Consider the following 16,711-nt stretch of genomic DNA (forward strand, 5'->3'; position numbering starts at 1 on the left):
TACGCAGGCCTGGGTTTCTGGTGCGAGGAAGGGGCTAGCACCTCCCCTGTTGTGTTGCCAGCACAGGCACAGTTTGTGGGTTTGGTGGCGGGTAGGTGGTGCGTGGGAGAAAGGACAGTGTTAGAGGCCCCCGCTCTGTGGCCCAGGAGCATGAAAGGTGAACACACAAGTACACAAATGTGCCGTGCCCTGGCATGGGGCTTATGTGTGCACAGGCGAGGGACTCAGTGTGTGTGTGGACCCCGGGGTCCCAGGTCATGTGAAGCGTACTTGTGTGTACATTTGTGTGTGTGTACATTGTGTGTGTGTGTACATTGTGTGTGTGTGTGCATTGTGTGTGTGTGTGGCCATATAGATGTGACCTCCCAGAACACAGTACCCCTCCGCCTGTACTCCAGCTCAGACAGCCGAGCTCTCCCCTGTCCTGTGTGCGTGTCAGTATGGCCATGTGCGTAACCCCGGGTGGGCTGTCCTGACCTGGGGGCCTGCCTGTCCCTTCCCAGAACCACCCTCTGCAGGACAGGAAGTCTGCCCCAAGTCTGGCCACAGCCTTCCTGTTCCCATCTCGGGCTGCCTGGGAGATGCCAGAGCAGACCCCAGCCCCCAGTCCCCTCTTCTGCCTGGCTGGACAGGACCCCCATTCAGCCCAGGTGTTTCTGGAAGTCCCACGGCCTTGGGGCCACAGGAGAAGGGTTGCAGCATGGCTGGGGCACCGCTTCCACCGCCTGGCGTGGCATCGGGCCCACAGCTGCTCCTCTCTGGGCCTCAGGTGGACCAGGGGATCTCCAAGGGTCTGCTGTGCCCTGACTTTCTACGCGTCCCCCGCATCCTATGATGTGTCTGCTTGTCGGCTGCTGTCTGTGTGCGTCCTGGTGTGTTGTCTGGGGGCTGGTGTCTTTTGCATGTTCTCGGACAAATGTGTGCCGCCTGCCCAGGCGCCTACAACCATCGAGCCCACGTGTGCCCCATGTGTGCCCTGCGGGTGGTCCCGGGCCTGGCCAGGGCTCAGTGCTCCTCCTCCCCCTCCTCCCTGTTCCCGTCCCTCATGAAGCACACTGCGTGTCCATCCCATGTGCCCGTGGGTCGCACGCTCTTGCCACGCCCTGAGCGTGTACACATGACGTGTTCTATGCATTCACCCTGCCCCCCAGCCCGCCCCGCAGAGGACAAGATGGGTGGCCCCCGGCTCCCGTTCCCCTAACCGCCCCTGCCCGCTGTGCAGCCGTGTGCGTTGGCGTGTGTTTCTGTGTCGCTGGCGTGTCACGTGATGTAGCTGTGTTTGCTGACATGAGCCCCTGCCCCCTTCTCTGTTTCTCCGTTGGTTTCTAGAGCTCTCTCCCTCCCCTCCCCAGAGGGGACAGGACTCCTGGGGCCTGGCTGGGGCCCAGAGCCAGGCCGCCCTCTCCTGTTAGCCCTCAGAGTCCCATTTCTCTCTATTGGTGACCAACTTGCAAATGGATAAAACACAGGAAAATCCTGCCCCCGCCCCCCCTTCCGCCCTGCATGTCCTGTCCCCAGAGCCCCCCACCCCACCCCGGGCCAGGTCGGGCCCTGTGGGACGGGAGAAATAGCAATCAATCCAACAGCGGGCGTGCTGTGTGCTCACTTCCTTCTGTCCCCACGTGGGATGGGCGCCGTGGGGAGGCGGACACGGGGTGCGGGGAGCGGGAGGGAGAGCTGGACAGACAGATGGACACAGTCGTGGATGAGGCTTTTAATCTGGGCGCAGCCAGGTACAGCATCTGGGACATCCCCAGGCCTGGGGCTGGCGATGTGCAGGGAAGGAACTTGGGTAGAGAGGTGGGAAGTGAAAGCGCAGGGAGGCCGCAGCCCTCCAGAGGGGAATTCTAAGACAGACGGTTGAAGGTGAGGCCTTTGAAAAACAATGGGAACATCACTTCCCAAAGAGGGACTGAGGTGGCTGGAGGAACCAGAGCCGCCTCTGCACTCTGCACTGAGACCTGAAGGTCATGCGTGGATGTCAGGAGAGCAGCGTGAGCCTGTGGAGCCTCTGCTCGCTTCCTGCTCAGAAAGCCAGAAGAGAGCCCGGGCAGGTCGCCAGGGCACCGACCCTCACCAAGCGGCCATCAGGACCGGGGTGAGAGGACAGAGGAAGGACACTCTGTCCCCAAACCCTGCCCTTGTATCCTGACAGCCCTAGGACTTCGAGGCGTCAGGACAAAACACAGACTCAAGGCTCCTGGATTGATGATGTGGAGGGCTTGGGCCGGGCACGGTGGCTCACACCTGTAGTTCCAGCACTTTGGGAGGTCCAGGTGGAAAGATCACTTGAGCCTAGGAGTTCAAGACCAGCCTGGACAATATAGTGAGACCCTGTCTCTACCAAAAAAAAAAGAAAAAAAAAAAAAAAGCCAGGTGTGGTGGTGTGCACCTGTGGTCCCAGCTATTCAGGAGGCTGAGGCAGGAGGATCACTTGAACCCAGGAGGTTGAGGGTGCAGTGAGTTATGATCACGCCACTGCACTCCAGTCTCGGTGGCAGAGCAAGACCCTGTCTCAAAAAAAAAAAAAAAAAAATGTGGAGGGCTCTAGGACAGCCATTCTGGCCCCAGAGCCCTACCTCCTGCTCTGGAATGCAGCCGTCCCTTCCCGTCCAGGGTGTGAGGGCTCAGGACCTGGGTGGATGTGCCATGATGGGCCTCCAGGCCCCAGCCCCACCGTCACTGGGCTGAACTCCCAGCGGCCTGTACCCAGAGAATGGTGCGGGTCCGGCTATCCTCCCACGAGAACAGGGGCTCATAGCCAAAATGGCGCTGAGCCTTGTCGGTGCTGACAGTGAAGGTGGTGTTGGCCACGGCCAGCGTGTAGGGGTTCAGCAGGGGCGCGTAGAGCACCAGCGGCCGCAGCAGCCACTGCAGCAGGGCATTGAGGGCAGCGAGGAACACCAGCAGCCAGTAGGGCAGCAGTGGGCGGGCACCCACCAGCTGCAGTCCACAGGGGCCCAGGAATTCCATGTTGAAGTCCTCGTAGCTCTTGTAGGGCGATCCGTCGTAGCAGAAGTACACCTGGCCGCCCATCAGGGCTGCCCGCCGCTCCAGCTCCCGGGCTGCCAGCACATGCATCCAGGCCACATTGCCTGCCGGTGGCAGAAGAGAGGCGGACACACCCCTGAGCGCCCTTGTGACACCACATCGAGACTGCTCTCCTGGGCCACCCCCTCTTTGGGTCCAGGTAGTTGCCACCCACATCCCCACAGCAGCCTGGGAAAGGCTGCCGTTTCCCTCGCCCTGGTAGTCACTTGCTCTCCTGGGCCCGCCTGCATCTGCAAAGAACCTGGGGAGAGGATGGAGAAGCCAGGACTTGTGGGGTGGGCCCTGAGGGGCTTGGGGATTGCAGGATGGAGCGGCAGGTGACATTATTCCCTCTGTAGATGCTACTCCCTTTTTAGTTTTAGAGATAGGGTCTTTCTCTGTCGCCCAGGCTGGAGTCCAGTTGGTGTGGTCATAGCTCACTGCAGCCTCCAACTCCTGGGCTCAGGCCGTCCTCCTGCCTCAGCCTCCCAAAGTGCTGGGATTATAGGTGTGAGCCACTGAACCCAGCCCTTTTAGTGCTGTGTAGACACTGTCCCTCTCCTCTCCTCTCCTGGGGAATGGCTGCTCCCGCAGCTGCAATCTTTGTAGCCTATGATACACTTTTTAATATCCCAACTTGCATAGATCCTGTATTCTCTGCAGACTGTGTAGACACATAATCACAGGCTTTCCCCACATAATCACAGTCTACCTTGGCCCATGTATAGACCACATTTTTCTAATCAGAGTCCACACTTCTCTCCCAGGGTCATATAGGTCCTGCCCCCTTCTAGAGCAAGTCCTCCTGTCATATTCTCAGCCTCCCCCTGCCTAGCCCCGTCCTCACCCACATAGACCCGGCCATGCTCCACAGAGGCCGGGATGGCCCGGAAGAGCCAACCTCCCAGGCGCAGACCCTGGCGGTAGAAGTCCCTCATGATCTGGTGGCCTTCACCGTAGATGCCCGTGGGACGAAGGGCACACGTCACCAGGGGCAGCCCCCCATGGACCTGGTGGCAAAGGCAGGCACTGCTGAGACCTGAGACCTGACAGCTCGCTCTCAGCCCCAGCTTCCTTGGGCTGGCGGGGTAAGGGGGTGTACAGGGCAGGAGCCCCATCTCTGTGCCTCCTATTTCTGGGCTCACCTCTCTCCCATTGGCCTCTAGGACCAGCCGCTCAGCCAGGGCCTTGCTGCAAGGATAGGGGTGCCTGTGCACTGCTTCATATAGGGTGTCTTCGTTGCCCCTGGCGGGAGGAGAAGGAAGACTCAATGCTGAGGGAAATGGGCTCTTAGAGGACAGGAGGGCCTGCCACTCACCTGTAGAAGGGGTGACCTTTGGTGTTAGGCCCCACGACTTCCATGCTGCTGGTGTAGACCAGGAACCGTGTTCCAGTCTGCACACAAGCCTCGATCACGTTCCGGGTGCCTGGCAGAGGAGGGGGTGTATCCAGGCTGCAGCTTCCTCCCTCTCTGCATCTTCCTCCTCCCCATCCCAGGTCCAGGAAAAACCACAACAGGTCAGGGGAGGCGGGGGCAGGGCTGTCAATAGGACAGCTTGTCCCAGGGGAGTCACAGGAGGTGAAGGCCAAAGATAGAGTGGGGAACAAACAAGCAAGATGGCCAGGAGTATCCAGGGCTCCTCACCCTGCACGTTGACCTCATGGATGGTCTCAGGACTGGCCCTGCCAAACACGTCTACCAGCCCAGCCGTGTGGATGACCACATGGGCTCCGGCCACAGCTGCTGCCACCTCATGGGCCTCGGTCACGTCCCCCTGGATGGCAGTCACCCTCACAGGCCCTGGCCGGGGTTAGAGGACACAGGCCATGTCACAGCTGGGGCCAGAGGCCAGAAACTGGGTTCATCTTCCACTCTGGAGTCACGTTCCCAATGTGACTCACTCGTCCCATCCATGTGGACAGAAACCAGCATCATCTGTTCCACTGCAGGGGTGGGGATCCCAGCTTTGGAAGGGATGGGGAAGCGTCCACACCCTCTCCGCCACAAGCTCCCCCAACACGAACCTGTCTTCAGCTCCTCCAGCCAGGGACCCAGGTGTCGGTCAAAGACCCGCAGCTCCCCGAGTCGGGGCTCCCGCTGCAGCAGCATTCGCACCACGTGTTCTCCCAGGAAGCCGCAGCCCCCTGTGACCAGGTACACCAGCTTCTGGGCCTGTGCAGAGTCGGCCATGCCCGGCTGGGGAAAAGACCTTGGCTCACCCAGGGACTGGCTGCCACCTGCCGCAACCACCTGTTACTGCTGGAGGTGCCCTGGAGCACTGAAGAGGCTGGCGTTTGGGGGGAGGGCAGAGCTGATCCTGGGAGCTGCAGCAACCAGGCCACCAGCCATCTGCCCCTGCTGATGGCTGAGTTATGGAGAGAGGGACGGGCTTGGGGTACAGGAAGGGGTCAGGGTTTGGGGAGAGAGGTCTGAGGGCAGTAAAAGGGTGGGGAGGCCGGGAGTTGAGGGAGGTGGAGGGAAGGTTATAGGAAGGCGGGAAGGGCCGGATGGAGGGAAAGGCCACCTGGGTGGGCACTGGCAGCGCCTCTGCCTACCTGCAGCCGCTGTCCCAGGGTGCCCAGACTGGCCTGGAGGGGCCCTCTTCTTTCGTCCAGGGCTGGCCAGCCCACACACCGTCCCCTTCCGCTGGCTCCTCCTTCTCCCTCCTGCCCCATTCCAGGAACAGAGACCCGCCCAGCCACAACCCCCACCACTCTTGCCCTAAGGCGCCCCCTGGCGGCCACTCTGTGCTCCACGGGCATCCAGGTCCAGCAGAGAACTTGGGGTGATGAAGCTGGAACTTGCTGAGTGGGCTAAGGGGTCCGGGGCTCTGGGTGGAGCCAGCGGGTGACCTCATCCCACAGTGTGACCTCAGGCCTTCCCTCCCGCTGGGCTTCCCAGGAGGCCAGAGGCCCAGCTGCAGCTGTGGTTCTGGGAAGGGGAGGCCTGACCTTGGCACCGCCCTGGCGGGCACTGGTGGGGGATTCCTGGTGTGGGTGCGGCTGCGGCTGCCACGGCCTGTCTAGGGGTCCAAAGCAGTCTCGGGGCCTCCACAGGTCTGGGTTGTTGCCTGAAGGCCCCTTTACCAGCCCCACACTTCTGGTACTCACTTTTCCCTCTCTTCATCTTGCCCAATCCTCTGTGCCCTCCACCCCCAACCCCTCGCTCCTGCCCAAATACACCAACCAAGCACTTTTGTACAATAAAGTTTAATCACAATTATAAAAATGTGGCGTCAGGTTTGCGCTATTAACATATGTACAGTCCAGCCCAGCAGAAGGGGCCCACCCCGCCATCCTGGCCTGGCTGAGCCGGGGCGTGACACCAGGGTGGGAGGGTGACCCTCAGGGTCTGGCAGGAACAGATGAGGCAGGGTTCCAGGCACGGAGTCCCCAGGACTGGGGGTGCAGAGCCCCCCCAGGGGGAGAACATGGCCACTGCCCCAGAGACCCCTAAACTGGGGAGGGGTACACACAGGGCATAAGGGGAAGTCCCCATGAACACAAAGCGAGAGGACTGTGCAGCCCCTAGGACAGAATCTGTACAGGCCGGCACCCCAGGTTTCCACAGGAAACAGCTGCTGGCTGCTACAAAACATTTACAGCTTCTTCTCCGCAAAGAAAAACAATCAGGGGGTGGTGGGCAGGGGCGACAGGAGAGGCAGAAGCTGCCTCCAGGGACTGAGGCTCCCTCGCTGGGCTTGGGGCGCCCCAACCCCACGCTTGGAGATGGGGGCATGTGGGCCCTGCTGAGCCCACTAAGGCTGGGGGGTGCTGGGAGCTCAGGGCACCAGGGGGAATAAATAGGGGTGTGGGCACCCGTCCTGCCCCACCTCAGTTTAGGGAGCCCCGGCAGCTCTCCGTGCCGCACAGACACGGGATCTTGTTGTCTTCCAGTGGGAACTTGTAGTCGTAGGTGATCTCCTCGTCCACGCCGATAGGCTGCTTGGAGTAGATCACAATCTTCTTCTGGGACTCGATGGTGATGACCTTGGCGTAGCAGTTGGGCTGCGGAGGGAAGGGCATGTGAGCCGTGGCCACCCCCACCGACCCCCGAACTCCTGCCCCGGCCAGCCCCTGACGCACCGTGCAGCAGTGGTTGATGAACCTGGCCAGGTTGCCACACTTGGTGGCATCGATGATGGTGTCATGGTCCACCCGGAACAGGTAGCTGCTGCCAATGCCCTCCTGCACATAGCGCTTCTCCCGCATGTCGGCCACCATCTGTCAGGGTGAGATGCGATGGTCAGGGAAGAGCCCCCCACTTCCTGCCCCCGAGCACACCTGCCAGCCAGCACCCCAGGTCCATGCCCACCAGGCCTGGAGCTGCAGCTCTGCCTCCGGCTCCCGCTAACCCGGCACTGACTCTCTCGACTCTGCTTCCAGGAGCCCTCCCTCTTTGGGGCAGCATACTAAGCCTCTGGTGGCCATTCTAAGTCACCCGCAGGGGACTCCAGGGAAATCTGCATCGGGAAGGAGAGCCACTGGCTCCTTCGAGCATCTGCCTGATCACAGTGGGGTCCCCGGACTGCTGGGGCAAGTCTGGGGCTGGGGCAGCTCCTGAAATGACAGTGGCCATGTCACCAATGGCACCCTGCTCATCTCTCCTCCCTGGACCTCTCTCCAAAACAGGCACCTGTTGGCTGCCACCGACCAATGCAAATAGCAGGCCGCCCGCCCCGCACCCCTGTGAGGAGCAACCCTTACTTCCCAGAAGACAGTGAGGAGCCTCTGCGTGTCCTCCTCGGGTGACCTCACTCCCTTCCAGAGCCTCAGCCGCCAGCTGTGTGGTGGGGACTCCTCCCAAACTTCCATTTCCAGCCAAAAGCCACCTCAGTGGAGCTGCTGGGCGTCATCCCCTAGATGTCCCTGGGGCACTGCAACCCCACATGTCCAGACTGGAGCTCATCTTGACCACATATCTGTTCTTCCTCCTCACTCCCAGCTCACTGGCCATCCCACCATACTCCCAGCGGCTAAGAGCAGCACCGAGGGCCTCCTATCCCCCTCACCCTCTCACTGCTGAGCTCAGTCAACCACCTTGCACCTTCTCTGTCACCTCTGCTGCCACTGCTTGGGTCGGGCCACCCTTGCCTTTGCCTGGACACTGGTGTCAGCCTAGACAGGGAGCTCACTAGCCACGGGGCCCTCTCCTGCGGAAGGCTCCGGGACTTTCCTCCTCTCTCGCCACAGGCCTGAGTGGATTCACAGGCTCCCAAGCCCGTGCGGTCTGGGCTCCCTGTCCCCTCCAGCCTCCAGCTGCATGTCACTGCCACTGGCCCTGGTTTCTTTTTTTTCCTTGAGACAGAGTTTTGCTCTGTCACCCAGGCTGGAGTACAATGGCGCGCTCTTGGCTCACTGCAACCTCTGTCTCCCACGTCCAAGCGATTCTCCTGCCTCAGGCTCCCTAGTAGCTGGGATTACAGGCGCCCACCACCACGCCCGGCTAATTTTTGTATTTTTAGTAGAGATGGGGTTTTAGCATGTTGGCCAGGCTGGTCTCAATCTCCTGACCTCAGGTGATACGCCTCCCTCGGCCTCCCAAAGTGTTGGGATTACAGGCATGAGCCATCGAGCCCGGCCATGGCCCTGGTTTCTAATGAGCCAAGCTGACCTCCATACTCTCACAAGACAATCCTGCCTCCAGGCCCGTGCACGTGGTGTCCCGCAACCAAGCACACACACAATGCCACTCGCCTGGGCCTGCGAGCTCCTTTTGGCTTTGCTCAAGCACCATGGTCTCCAGGAGGTCTTAGGCCCCCCAGGTGTGTGTTCCCATGGCCCAACTCCCCAGATCTTGTGAATACCAAATGCCATCCTTTTGGCTTTTGTTTTTTCTAGAGACACGGCCTCGCCCTGTTGCCCAGGCTGGAGTGCAGTGGTGCAGTCTTGGCTTACGGCAGCCTCCACCTTGTGGTCTCAAGTGATCCTCACACTTCAGCTTCCTGGGTAGCTGGGACCACAAGCATGCACCGCCACGCCCGGCTAGCTTTAGTATTTTTTGCAGAAACGGGGTCTGGCAGTATTGCTCAGGCTGGAACACCATCCTTTTGTGTGGATACTTGTTCAGTGCCTGTCCTCCTGCTTCCCAGGCCCTTTGAAAGGCAGCAGCGCGGGCCGGGCGCGGTGGCTCAAGCCTGTAATCCCAGCACTTTGGGAGGCCGAGACGGGCGGATCACGAGGTCAGGAGATTGAGACCATCCTGGCTAACACGGTGAAACCCCGTCTCTACTAAAAAATACAAAAAACTAGCCGGGTGAGGTGGCGGGCGCCTGTAGTCCCAGCTACTCGGGAGGCTGAGGCAGGAGAATGGCGTAAACCCGGGAGGCGGAGCTTGCAGTGAGCTGAGATCCGGCCACTGCACTCCAGCCCGGGCGACAGAGCGAGACTCCGTCTCAAAAAAAAAAAAAACAACAAAAAAAAAAGGGAGCAGCGCTTGGACGGACACAATGGCTCACACCTGTAATCCCAGCACTTTGAAAGGCCGAGGCAGGCAGATCACAAGGTCAGGAGATCAAGACCATCCTGGCCAACATGGTGAAACCCCGTTTCTACTAAAAATACAAAAATTAGCTGCACATGGTACACGCCTGTAGTCCCAGCTACTCAGGATGCTGAGGCAGGAGAATTGCTTGAACCCAGGAGGCAGAGGTTGCAGTGAGACAAAATTGCGCCCTGGCACGCCAGCCTGGCAACAGAGAAAGACTATGTTTCCAAAAAAAAAAAAAAGCAGGGAGCAGTGCCATCAGCTGTGCCTCCTGCTGGACGACTGACACCTGCTGCTGACCACACTGGAGGGAGGCTGGTCTCACTGGCTAGGTACCGGGGCTAGGGGGTGTGCAAGGCTTTAACCAGGACAAATGGCATGTGTGTGAGCCTCCATGCCGTCTTGTTGCATCAGAAGCCGGGGCGGGGCTGGGAGTGCAATCTCACCTGACGGATGTTCTGACCCACGTATTCGATGACCATCTCGTCAGCAGCAATGGGTTCCATGGCAAACAGACCCCACTCGTGGATCCGGCTCCGGCCAAATCGGAGCTTCTTCTTCCGGAACTGGGGGGCAGAAGGGAGACTCAACTGCCAGACGCCTGCCACACCCCAGACCCTCGCTCTTCCCAGACTTCCTGGGCAGAGAGCATTCTGGCCGCTTATCCCCCAACTCCACCTGAGGGAGCCACAGGAGCCTGTTGGGTGGTCCCCTGGCCTCTGTCCCTTCCTGCCCCACTCTACCCCACCCAGGCCTTCCCGCAGCCCGGTCTCACCTTGAGCTGGTTGAGTTTCAGCAGGTCACTGTCCATGATGGCGGAGGTACCGATGGCGCTCAGCAGCCGCCGTTGCTCGGACCGGCGCTCGGATAGCACGCGGTTCGTCCCCTGTGAGATGCAGGGCAGGGAGGAGGTGAGCAGGGCAGAGAGGTGAGTGGTGGGAGGAGCACGCGGCGGCGGGGTCGGGCCCACCTGAGTGTCCACGCCCTCCAGCTGCCGGGCCGAGACTGGGCACACATCCAGGTACTTGTCCTTCTCCTTCTTGCTGATGGGGTAGTAGCCTTCGCTACGGGCCGAGCCTGTCTGGTGCTCCCGGGGCCCATCCTGGGGCCGCCGCTTGCGTTTTGGGGTGGTCAGGTTGGTGAGTGCGGGGTGTTAAGGAAGAGAACGGCTCCTCTCCGGCCACCCGCGTCCCAGCCAAAGGAGAGGGCGGGGCCCACGCCGCTGAACATACTCAGGTGAGGGAGAGGGGAGGAAGCCCCAGCCCCATGGTTCCTGCCAGAAATGCTTTGGAAGGCAGAAGAGGCACCAGGCGGAGAGAAAAAGATGGCTTGGAGCCAGAGGGGAGGCAGAGTTGGGGACAGATGCAGGTGCCAGGAGGGGTCGGAGGAGGACCCAAGCCCATGTGTCCCGGGGAAGGCCGCCGGCCCCAGCTCCCACGCTCAGGATATTTGTGTGATGAACCCAGTGGGTGTCGTTGAGCCAGTCGGCCCCGCTCGTCTGCTGCAGCAGCCGCTCATACGTGAGCCGCAGGTAACTCATGTCCTCTGAGTCCAGGCCCGAGTTCCAAATGTCGTACAGGATGGTCATCTGTTCAAATTCACTGCGCGGCTCGTAGGCGCGGGGCGGCCGTGGCGGGGGTGGGGGCGGTGGGCGGCGGCGCCGGGCGTGGGAGCGGAGGCTGCGCCTCCGGAGGGCGCCCTCCCCATCACTGCTGCTGCTGCTGTCAGAGGACTCCTCCTCCTCCTCCTCCCCCTCTTCCTCCTCCTCCTCATCCTCCTCTTCGCCCTCCTCCCGCTGCTGCTGCAGTTGCTGCGGCTTGGGCTCCTCCGCCTCAGCCACCACCACCTCAGGGGCCTCCAGGACCTCATCCGCTGGGGAACTGAAGAGGGCGGCGGGTGCAGGCACTGGCTCTGGGGGCCGCGGGGCCAGCGTCGGTGCTGTGGGCTTGACGGCCAGGGCGTAGTTGTGCTCCAGGAGAATGTGGCTGAGCAGGGGCCCGGGGCGCTCAGCCTCCTCCGATGTTTCTGTGGCCTCCGAGTCGTCAACAGCAGGCAGGGAAGGCAGCCCCCGCCGGGCAGGGGTCAGGGCCAGGTCAGCCAGGACCGCCAGGTCTACCTCTGTCCCTGGCTCAGCCTCCTCTTCCTCTGTGGCGCGGCCTCGGCCTCCAGCCCGGCTCCGGCTTCCTCTGGACACCTCCTCCGGCCAACTCTTGACCAAAGATGCATGGTCCAGAGGCAGGTTGCGGATGGTCCGCTCCACGCCCCGGGGGGCCTTGCGGGAGGCTGGTCCGGGAGACTTGGCCTGCGGCGGTGTGGCTGTAGGGGGCTCTGGGGCTGGCACCACCTCAATGGCAGAGAAGGAGACAGTTTTCCGGCGTTTCTTGGGTGGGGGCAGGAGGGGGATGGGAGAAGAGGGACGCTCATCGGGGCATGGGGGGGGGGCCGGGGGCCCAGCAGGTGGTTCTGGGGGAGGGGGGGGCACACTGTGGGGCAGCTCCTCCGTGGGGCCTGGGAAGGAAGCACAGAGGAAGGAAAGGAGGTCAGGGCGACCCAGGCTCAGCCGCCCTGGCCGCCCATGACCACAGGCCGTGTGCTCTCCCCCGCTTCCACCCAGGAACCTCGGGGGGACACAGACGCTCTGGCCTCAGCCCCACATCCCAACAAGATGAACTCCCTTGATGAGAGGAGGTTTCCCACCTGTTCGTTCCCACTGTGACACGTGTGGGGTACACACACACCTTCCATGTCCTCCCGGAGCCACAGTCCAACGGGGGACACCACCAAAACATAAGCTGTAGCCACGCTGAGAAAGGCGGCACCACTTGCCCTGGACTCTGCTTTCCTACCCAGACTGGCAGGACAGCCCTGTGCCCAGGCCCCAGCCATGTCCCATGCCAAGGACCCAGTCAGCCTCATTTCAGCTAAAACATCCATTACCTCCACCATAAACAATATTCTCAGTTTAGCGAGGTGAACATGATACAACCTAAAAAGCAGCATCTCTGTATTAAAATATTTTATGAAACTTGCCTTCCTCCCCATCCCCTACAGAACTGGAACATGCCCCGGGGGGAGGGGCAGGAGACAGCCCTGCCAGAGAAGTGGGGCTGGAGCGGAGATCCCAGGATGCGGGTGGCTGGGGAGGGAACACATTGGCTCCAAGCTGGGGGTGCTGCCTCCCCAAAGCACCCCCGGGACAGGGAGTGCATCCTCCCTTGGCCACCATCCCTGGGAAAGCCTGCATGAAGCTCTCAGAGCCAGCCCGATGGATTTTGTGCCTAACACCAATCACACCTCTTACGTAGAGTAATTCATGTAATCCTCACAACAGCTCAAAGAGGTTCCTATCTTTTTCTTTTTTCCTGAGATGGAGTCTCGCCCTGTTGCCAGGTGGGAGTGCAGTAGCATGATCTCGGCTCACTGCAACCTCCGCCTCCCAGGTTCAAGCGATCCTCCCGCCTCAGCCTCCCGAGTAGCTGGACTACAGGCATGTGCCACCACACCCAGCTAATTTTTGTATTTTTAGTAGAGTTTTATCATGTTGGCCAGGATGGTCTCGATCTCTTGACCTCCTGCTCTGCCCGCCTTGGCCTCCCAAAGTGCTGGGATTACAGGCGTGAGCCACCGCGCCCAGCAGAGGGTCCTATCTTACAGACAGGGAAACTGAGGCACAGAGATGCGGTCACAGTTACCAGATGACAGAACAAGCTCTGCTCCCAGGCCATGTGGGTTGAGCTCATGCTCTGAACTGCAGCCCAGGGACTCAATGGCTTCACAACTGGCTTCCCCACTCAGCGCCAACAGGGCCCAGTACCAGGCCCAGCCCTAGAAGGCAGCGATTCACCTGAGTCCACCGCACTCCCACCCCTGGCGCCCTGAGCCAGGCCCTAGGCTGTACCTTAGGCTCTGGACACCCGCTGGGGTCTCAGCCTGTGGCAGCAACCCACTCCAGGAAGCTAGCAAGGACCCAGATTCGCCCAGGTTTCCTCTCACCTTCCTCCCCACCACGCTGGGGCAGCGCCCCCAACGGACCACCTGCATGTCCTCGGGAAGCCTTGCTTGAAGGAGAACACACTCCTCCACCAGCACAGCTGCTGCACACACACTTCCCTCTGCGACTGTCCCGAAGGAAACCTGCCCATTCCTTTCATTTAGGAGACAACTTTTGGGGGCACCTGCCCAGTCAACACGACTCCCACCACCTTCCTCTGAGAACTGCTCTACTGCCACGCTCAGGTCCATGGGGTGAGTCCCCAGAAGCCAGTTGCTACTGCATAACCTGCCCCTACCCAGGGCCATCACTAAGACGGTGGTTACTGAAACTGGTTCCGGTTATTAGAAACTCAGTGAACTGGCTGGGTGAGGGGGCTCACGTCTGTAATCCCAGCACTTTGGAAGGCCAAGGTGGGTGGATCACGAGGTCAAGAGATTGAGACCATCCTGACCAACATGGTGAAATCCTGTCTCCACTAAAAATACAAAAATTAGCTGGGCGTGGTGGCGTGTGCCTTAGTCCCAGCTACTCAGGAGGCTGAGGCAGGAGAATCACTTGAACCTGGGAGGCTGAGAATTCAGTGAGTCGAGATGGCGCCACTGCACTCCAGCCTGGCGACAGAGCAAGACTCTGTCTCCAAAAAAAAAAAAAAAAGAGAAATTCAGTGAGTCTTCACTAAGGACCCCTCGCTCGGAGCCATGGCTCCTCTGTCCTTAGTAACTCAGGTGCTCTCTCATTATCCAGACACCAAGGGGCTGCCTGCATCTTCCTCTCCTCTCCCACCTCTGCCACCTCCCCAGGGGACTTCACGATCACACCTGTTTACCTGGATTCTCGCATCTCCAGTGATCCCCTTCAATCACCCTCAGCTCCCCTCAAGCAGCCACACATCTGGCCTTGTCAACCCCCAGAATGGCTCCCCCTTGAAGATTCCCCATCCTCTCCAACATTCCCCACTGTCCATTCAGTCCGCCCCACTGCACCTTCAACTTCCCATCCCTCAGTTTCCCTCTAGCACATCACCCTCTTCTTAAGTTAACTTCCTCCTCCACCCTGCCCAGACCGCAGGGCCGGTACTTTGCCCTCTCCTGTCCCGGCACCTTCCACAGCCCCAGGTCCTCATCCTTCCACTACCTCTACCCTGTGAAGCCAGCCAGCAGCCTCCTCTCCCCTCATCCCCAGGCCCCAGCTCTGGCAGGGCCTTCCAGCATGGGGAGGCCCAGGCAAGAGGCTCGCTCTGTCTCCAGGCTACAGTGCCGCGGCACAATCACTGTTTACTGCAGCCTCCTCAACCTCCTAGGCTCAAGCAATCCTCCTGACTCAGCCTTCCCAGGAGCTGGGACCACAGGCTCATGCCACTAGGCCCAGCTTCTTTTTTGTTGTTGTTGTTAGCCAGACTGGTCTCGAACTTCTGGGCTCAAGAGATTCTCCTGCCTCGGTCTCCCAAAGTGCTGGGATTACACGTGTGAGCCACCACGTCCGGACTGGAGCAACTTTCATCCTCATTCTCCACTTTCCAAGGTTCTTACTCCACCCTTCCGCTCACACTCCTACAGTACAGGGTTAAAAGAGGCCTCAGGCACAACACCCCCATCTTCCTGCCTCCCCACTGAAGGGTATACCTGCATCAGATCTGGAGGCTACTCCTCCGCCTCCCCAAGAAGGCCATGCCAGCAAGCATTCCTCTCTCCCGGCGCATCTACCTGGCCCTGCTTCCCTTCAGTGGAACACGCCCAAGCCTCACCTACTTGGAAAAGCTAACCCCTCCCTCAACCCTGCCCTCTCTTCTTGCTCTCTCTCCAACTCTGGCTGGGTAACGTTGAGCTTATTCCTGCACCTCACTAAGCCTTGAAGCCCTCATCTATAAAATGGGAATCATAGGGAGGTTGTGGGGCAAGCGCAGTGGCTCACACCTGTAATCCCAGTACTTTGGGAGGCCAAGGTGGGCTGGTAACTTGAGGTCAGGAGTTCGAGACCAGCCTGGGCAACATGGTGAGACCTGTCTCAACTAAAAATACAAAAATTAGTCAGATGTGGCAGCGTGCACCTGTAATCCCGCTGCTTGGGAAGCTGACGCAGGAGAATTGCATGAAACCGGGAAGCAGAGGTTGCAGTGAGCCGAGGTTGCACCACTGCACTCCTGCCTGGGTAACACAATGAGGCTCCGTCTCAGGAAAAAAAAAAAGGGGAGGTTGTGGGGATTCAATGAATTGTCAACATGCTATGCCCAGAGCCTGGCACACATGGGTACTTGACACATGGGAGCTGATGTCACAACCCCCAACTCTTTTTTTTTTTTTTTTTTTTTGAGACAAAGTCTTGCTGTCGCCCAGGCTGGAGTGCAGTAGTACAATCTCAGCTCACTGCAGCCTCCACCTCCCAGGTTCAGGTGATTCTCCTGCCTCAGGCTCCTGAGCAGCTGGGATTACAGGTGCCTGCCAACCACGCATGGCTAATCTTTTTCTTTTTTTTGGAGACAGTCTCACTCTGTCACCAGGCTGGAGTACAGTGGCACGATCGCGGCTCACTGCAACCTCCGCTTCCCAGGTTCAAGCGATCTCCTGCCTCAGTCTCCCGAGTAGCTGGGATTACTGGTGTGCGCCACTACGCCCAGCTAGTTTTTGTATTTTTAGTAGAGATGGGGTTTCACCATGTTGGTGTTGGCCAGAACGGTCTTGATCTCTTGACCTCGTGATCAGCCTGCCTCAGCCTCCCAAAGTGCTGGGATTACAGGCATGAGCCATTGCACCCAGCCCAATTTTTGTATTTTTAGTTGTGACGAGGTTTCACCATGTTGGCTAGTCTCGAACTCCTGACCTAAAGTGATCTGCCCACCTCAGCCTCCCAAAGTGCTAGGATTACGGGTGTGAGCCACTGCCCCCGGCCCCAACTCTCCTTTTTATCTCAGCAAGAGTGGTCCACCCTTCCAGAAAACTCCCCTCCCCTCATTCCTTAACACCCTATACCTTGGCTTCAGTCTGAACCACTCAAATGAAACTGATAAGGTCACCAATGACCTCGTAACTGTCAAATCCAACAGATACTGCCTATCTCAGCCTTGCTGGTGGTCTGGTGATACAAGGCCACTCCCTCCTTCGCAGAACCTCTCCACTACCTGCTTCCCTTCTCGCCTCTGGTCACCCCTCTCAGCCTCCTCAGGCCCTGCTTGCCTACTGCTCTTACAGGATGGGAAGGCTCTG

At 59.7% G+C, this 16,711-nt stretch overlaps 2 protein-coding genes across 4 annotated transcripts in view; both read right to left on the reverse strand.

Moving 5' to 3' along the window:
* Window positions 1-1,694: 1,694 nt before the first annotated feature.
* On the reverse strand, window positions 1,695-5,693 carry HSD3B7 (hydroxy-delta-5-steroid dehydrogenase, 3 beta- and steroid delta-isomerase 7). Of its 3 annotated transcripts, XM_025370641.1 has the most exons (7): window positions 5,587-5,682; window positions 5,056-5,227; window positions 4,676-4,831; window positions 4,349-4,457; window positions 4,176-4,275; window positions 3,878-4,040; window positions 1,695-3,095 (listed from the first exon to the last, which is right to left on the reverse strand). In XM_025370641.1, exons 2-7 carry the CDS (start codon window positions 5,219-5,221, stop codon window positions 2,680-2,682), a joined length of 1,110 nt encoding a protein of 369 aa, XP_025226426.1. In that variant the 5' UTR covers window positions 5,222-5,227; window positions 5,587-5,682; the 3' UTR covers window positions 1,695-2,679. The 3 variants fall into 3 exon arrangements, with proteins under 3 accessions (XP_025226426.1, XP_025226428.1, XP_025226427.1); XM_025370643.1 differs by lacking the exon at window positions 3,878-4,040 and having other exon boundaries at window positions 5,056-5,420; window positions 5,587-5,693; XM_025370642.1 differs by lacking the exon at window positions 3,878-4,040.
* A 531-nt stretch (window positions 5,694-6,224) lies between these two features.
* SETD1A (SET domain containing 1A) overlaps window positions 6,225-16,711 on the reverse strand; it is a 28,831-nt gene continuing 18,344 nt past the window's right edge. Inside the window, exons 14-19 of the mRNA XM_025370640.1 lie at window positions 10,967-12,025; window positions 10,488-10,660; window positions 10,293-10,403; window positions 9,964-10,083; window positions 7,117-7,254; window positions 6,225-7,038 (exon numbers count right to left, since the gene is read on the reverse strand). Coding sequence (XP_025226425.1) covers window positions 6,865-7,038; window positions 7,117-7,254; window positions 9,964-10,083; window positions 10,293-10,403; window positions 10,488-10,660; window positions 10,967-12,025 — 1,775 coding nt within the window. The 3' untranslated portion in view covers window positions 6,225-6,864. The remainder of the gene's footprint in view (window positions 7,039-7,116; window positions 7,255-9,963; window positions 10,084-10,292; window positions 10,404-10,487; window positions 10,661-10,966; window positions 12,026-16,711) is intronic.

This window comes from Theropithecus gelada, chromosome 20, assembly GCF_003255815.1.
Source record: "Theropithecus gelada isolate Dixy chromosome 20, Tgel_1.0, whole genome shotgun sequence".
NCBI lineage: Eukaryota > Metazoa > Chordata > Mammalia > Primates > Cercopithecidae > Theropithecus > Theropithecus gelada.

Excerpts from the sequence above, each read along its gene's own strand:
- HSD3B7 (XM_025370641.1), bottom strand. The coding sequence starts at position 5,221 with ATGGCCGACTCTGCACAGGCCCAGAAGCTGGTGTACCTGGTCACAGGG. Across the intron at positions 4,832-5,055 it reads GCTGGAGGAGCTGAAGACAG|GGCCTGTGAGGGTGACTGCC; the intron begins GTTCGTGTTGGG and ends AACCCCGGCCAG. Across the intron at positions 4,041-4,175 it reads TAGAGGCCAATGGGAGAGAG|GTCCATGGGGGGCTGCCCCT; the intron begins GTGAGCCCAGAA and ends CTTTGCCACCAG.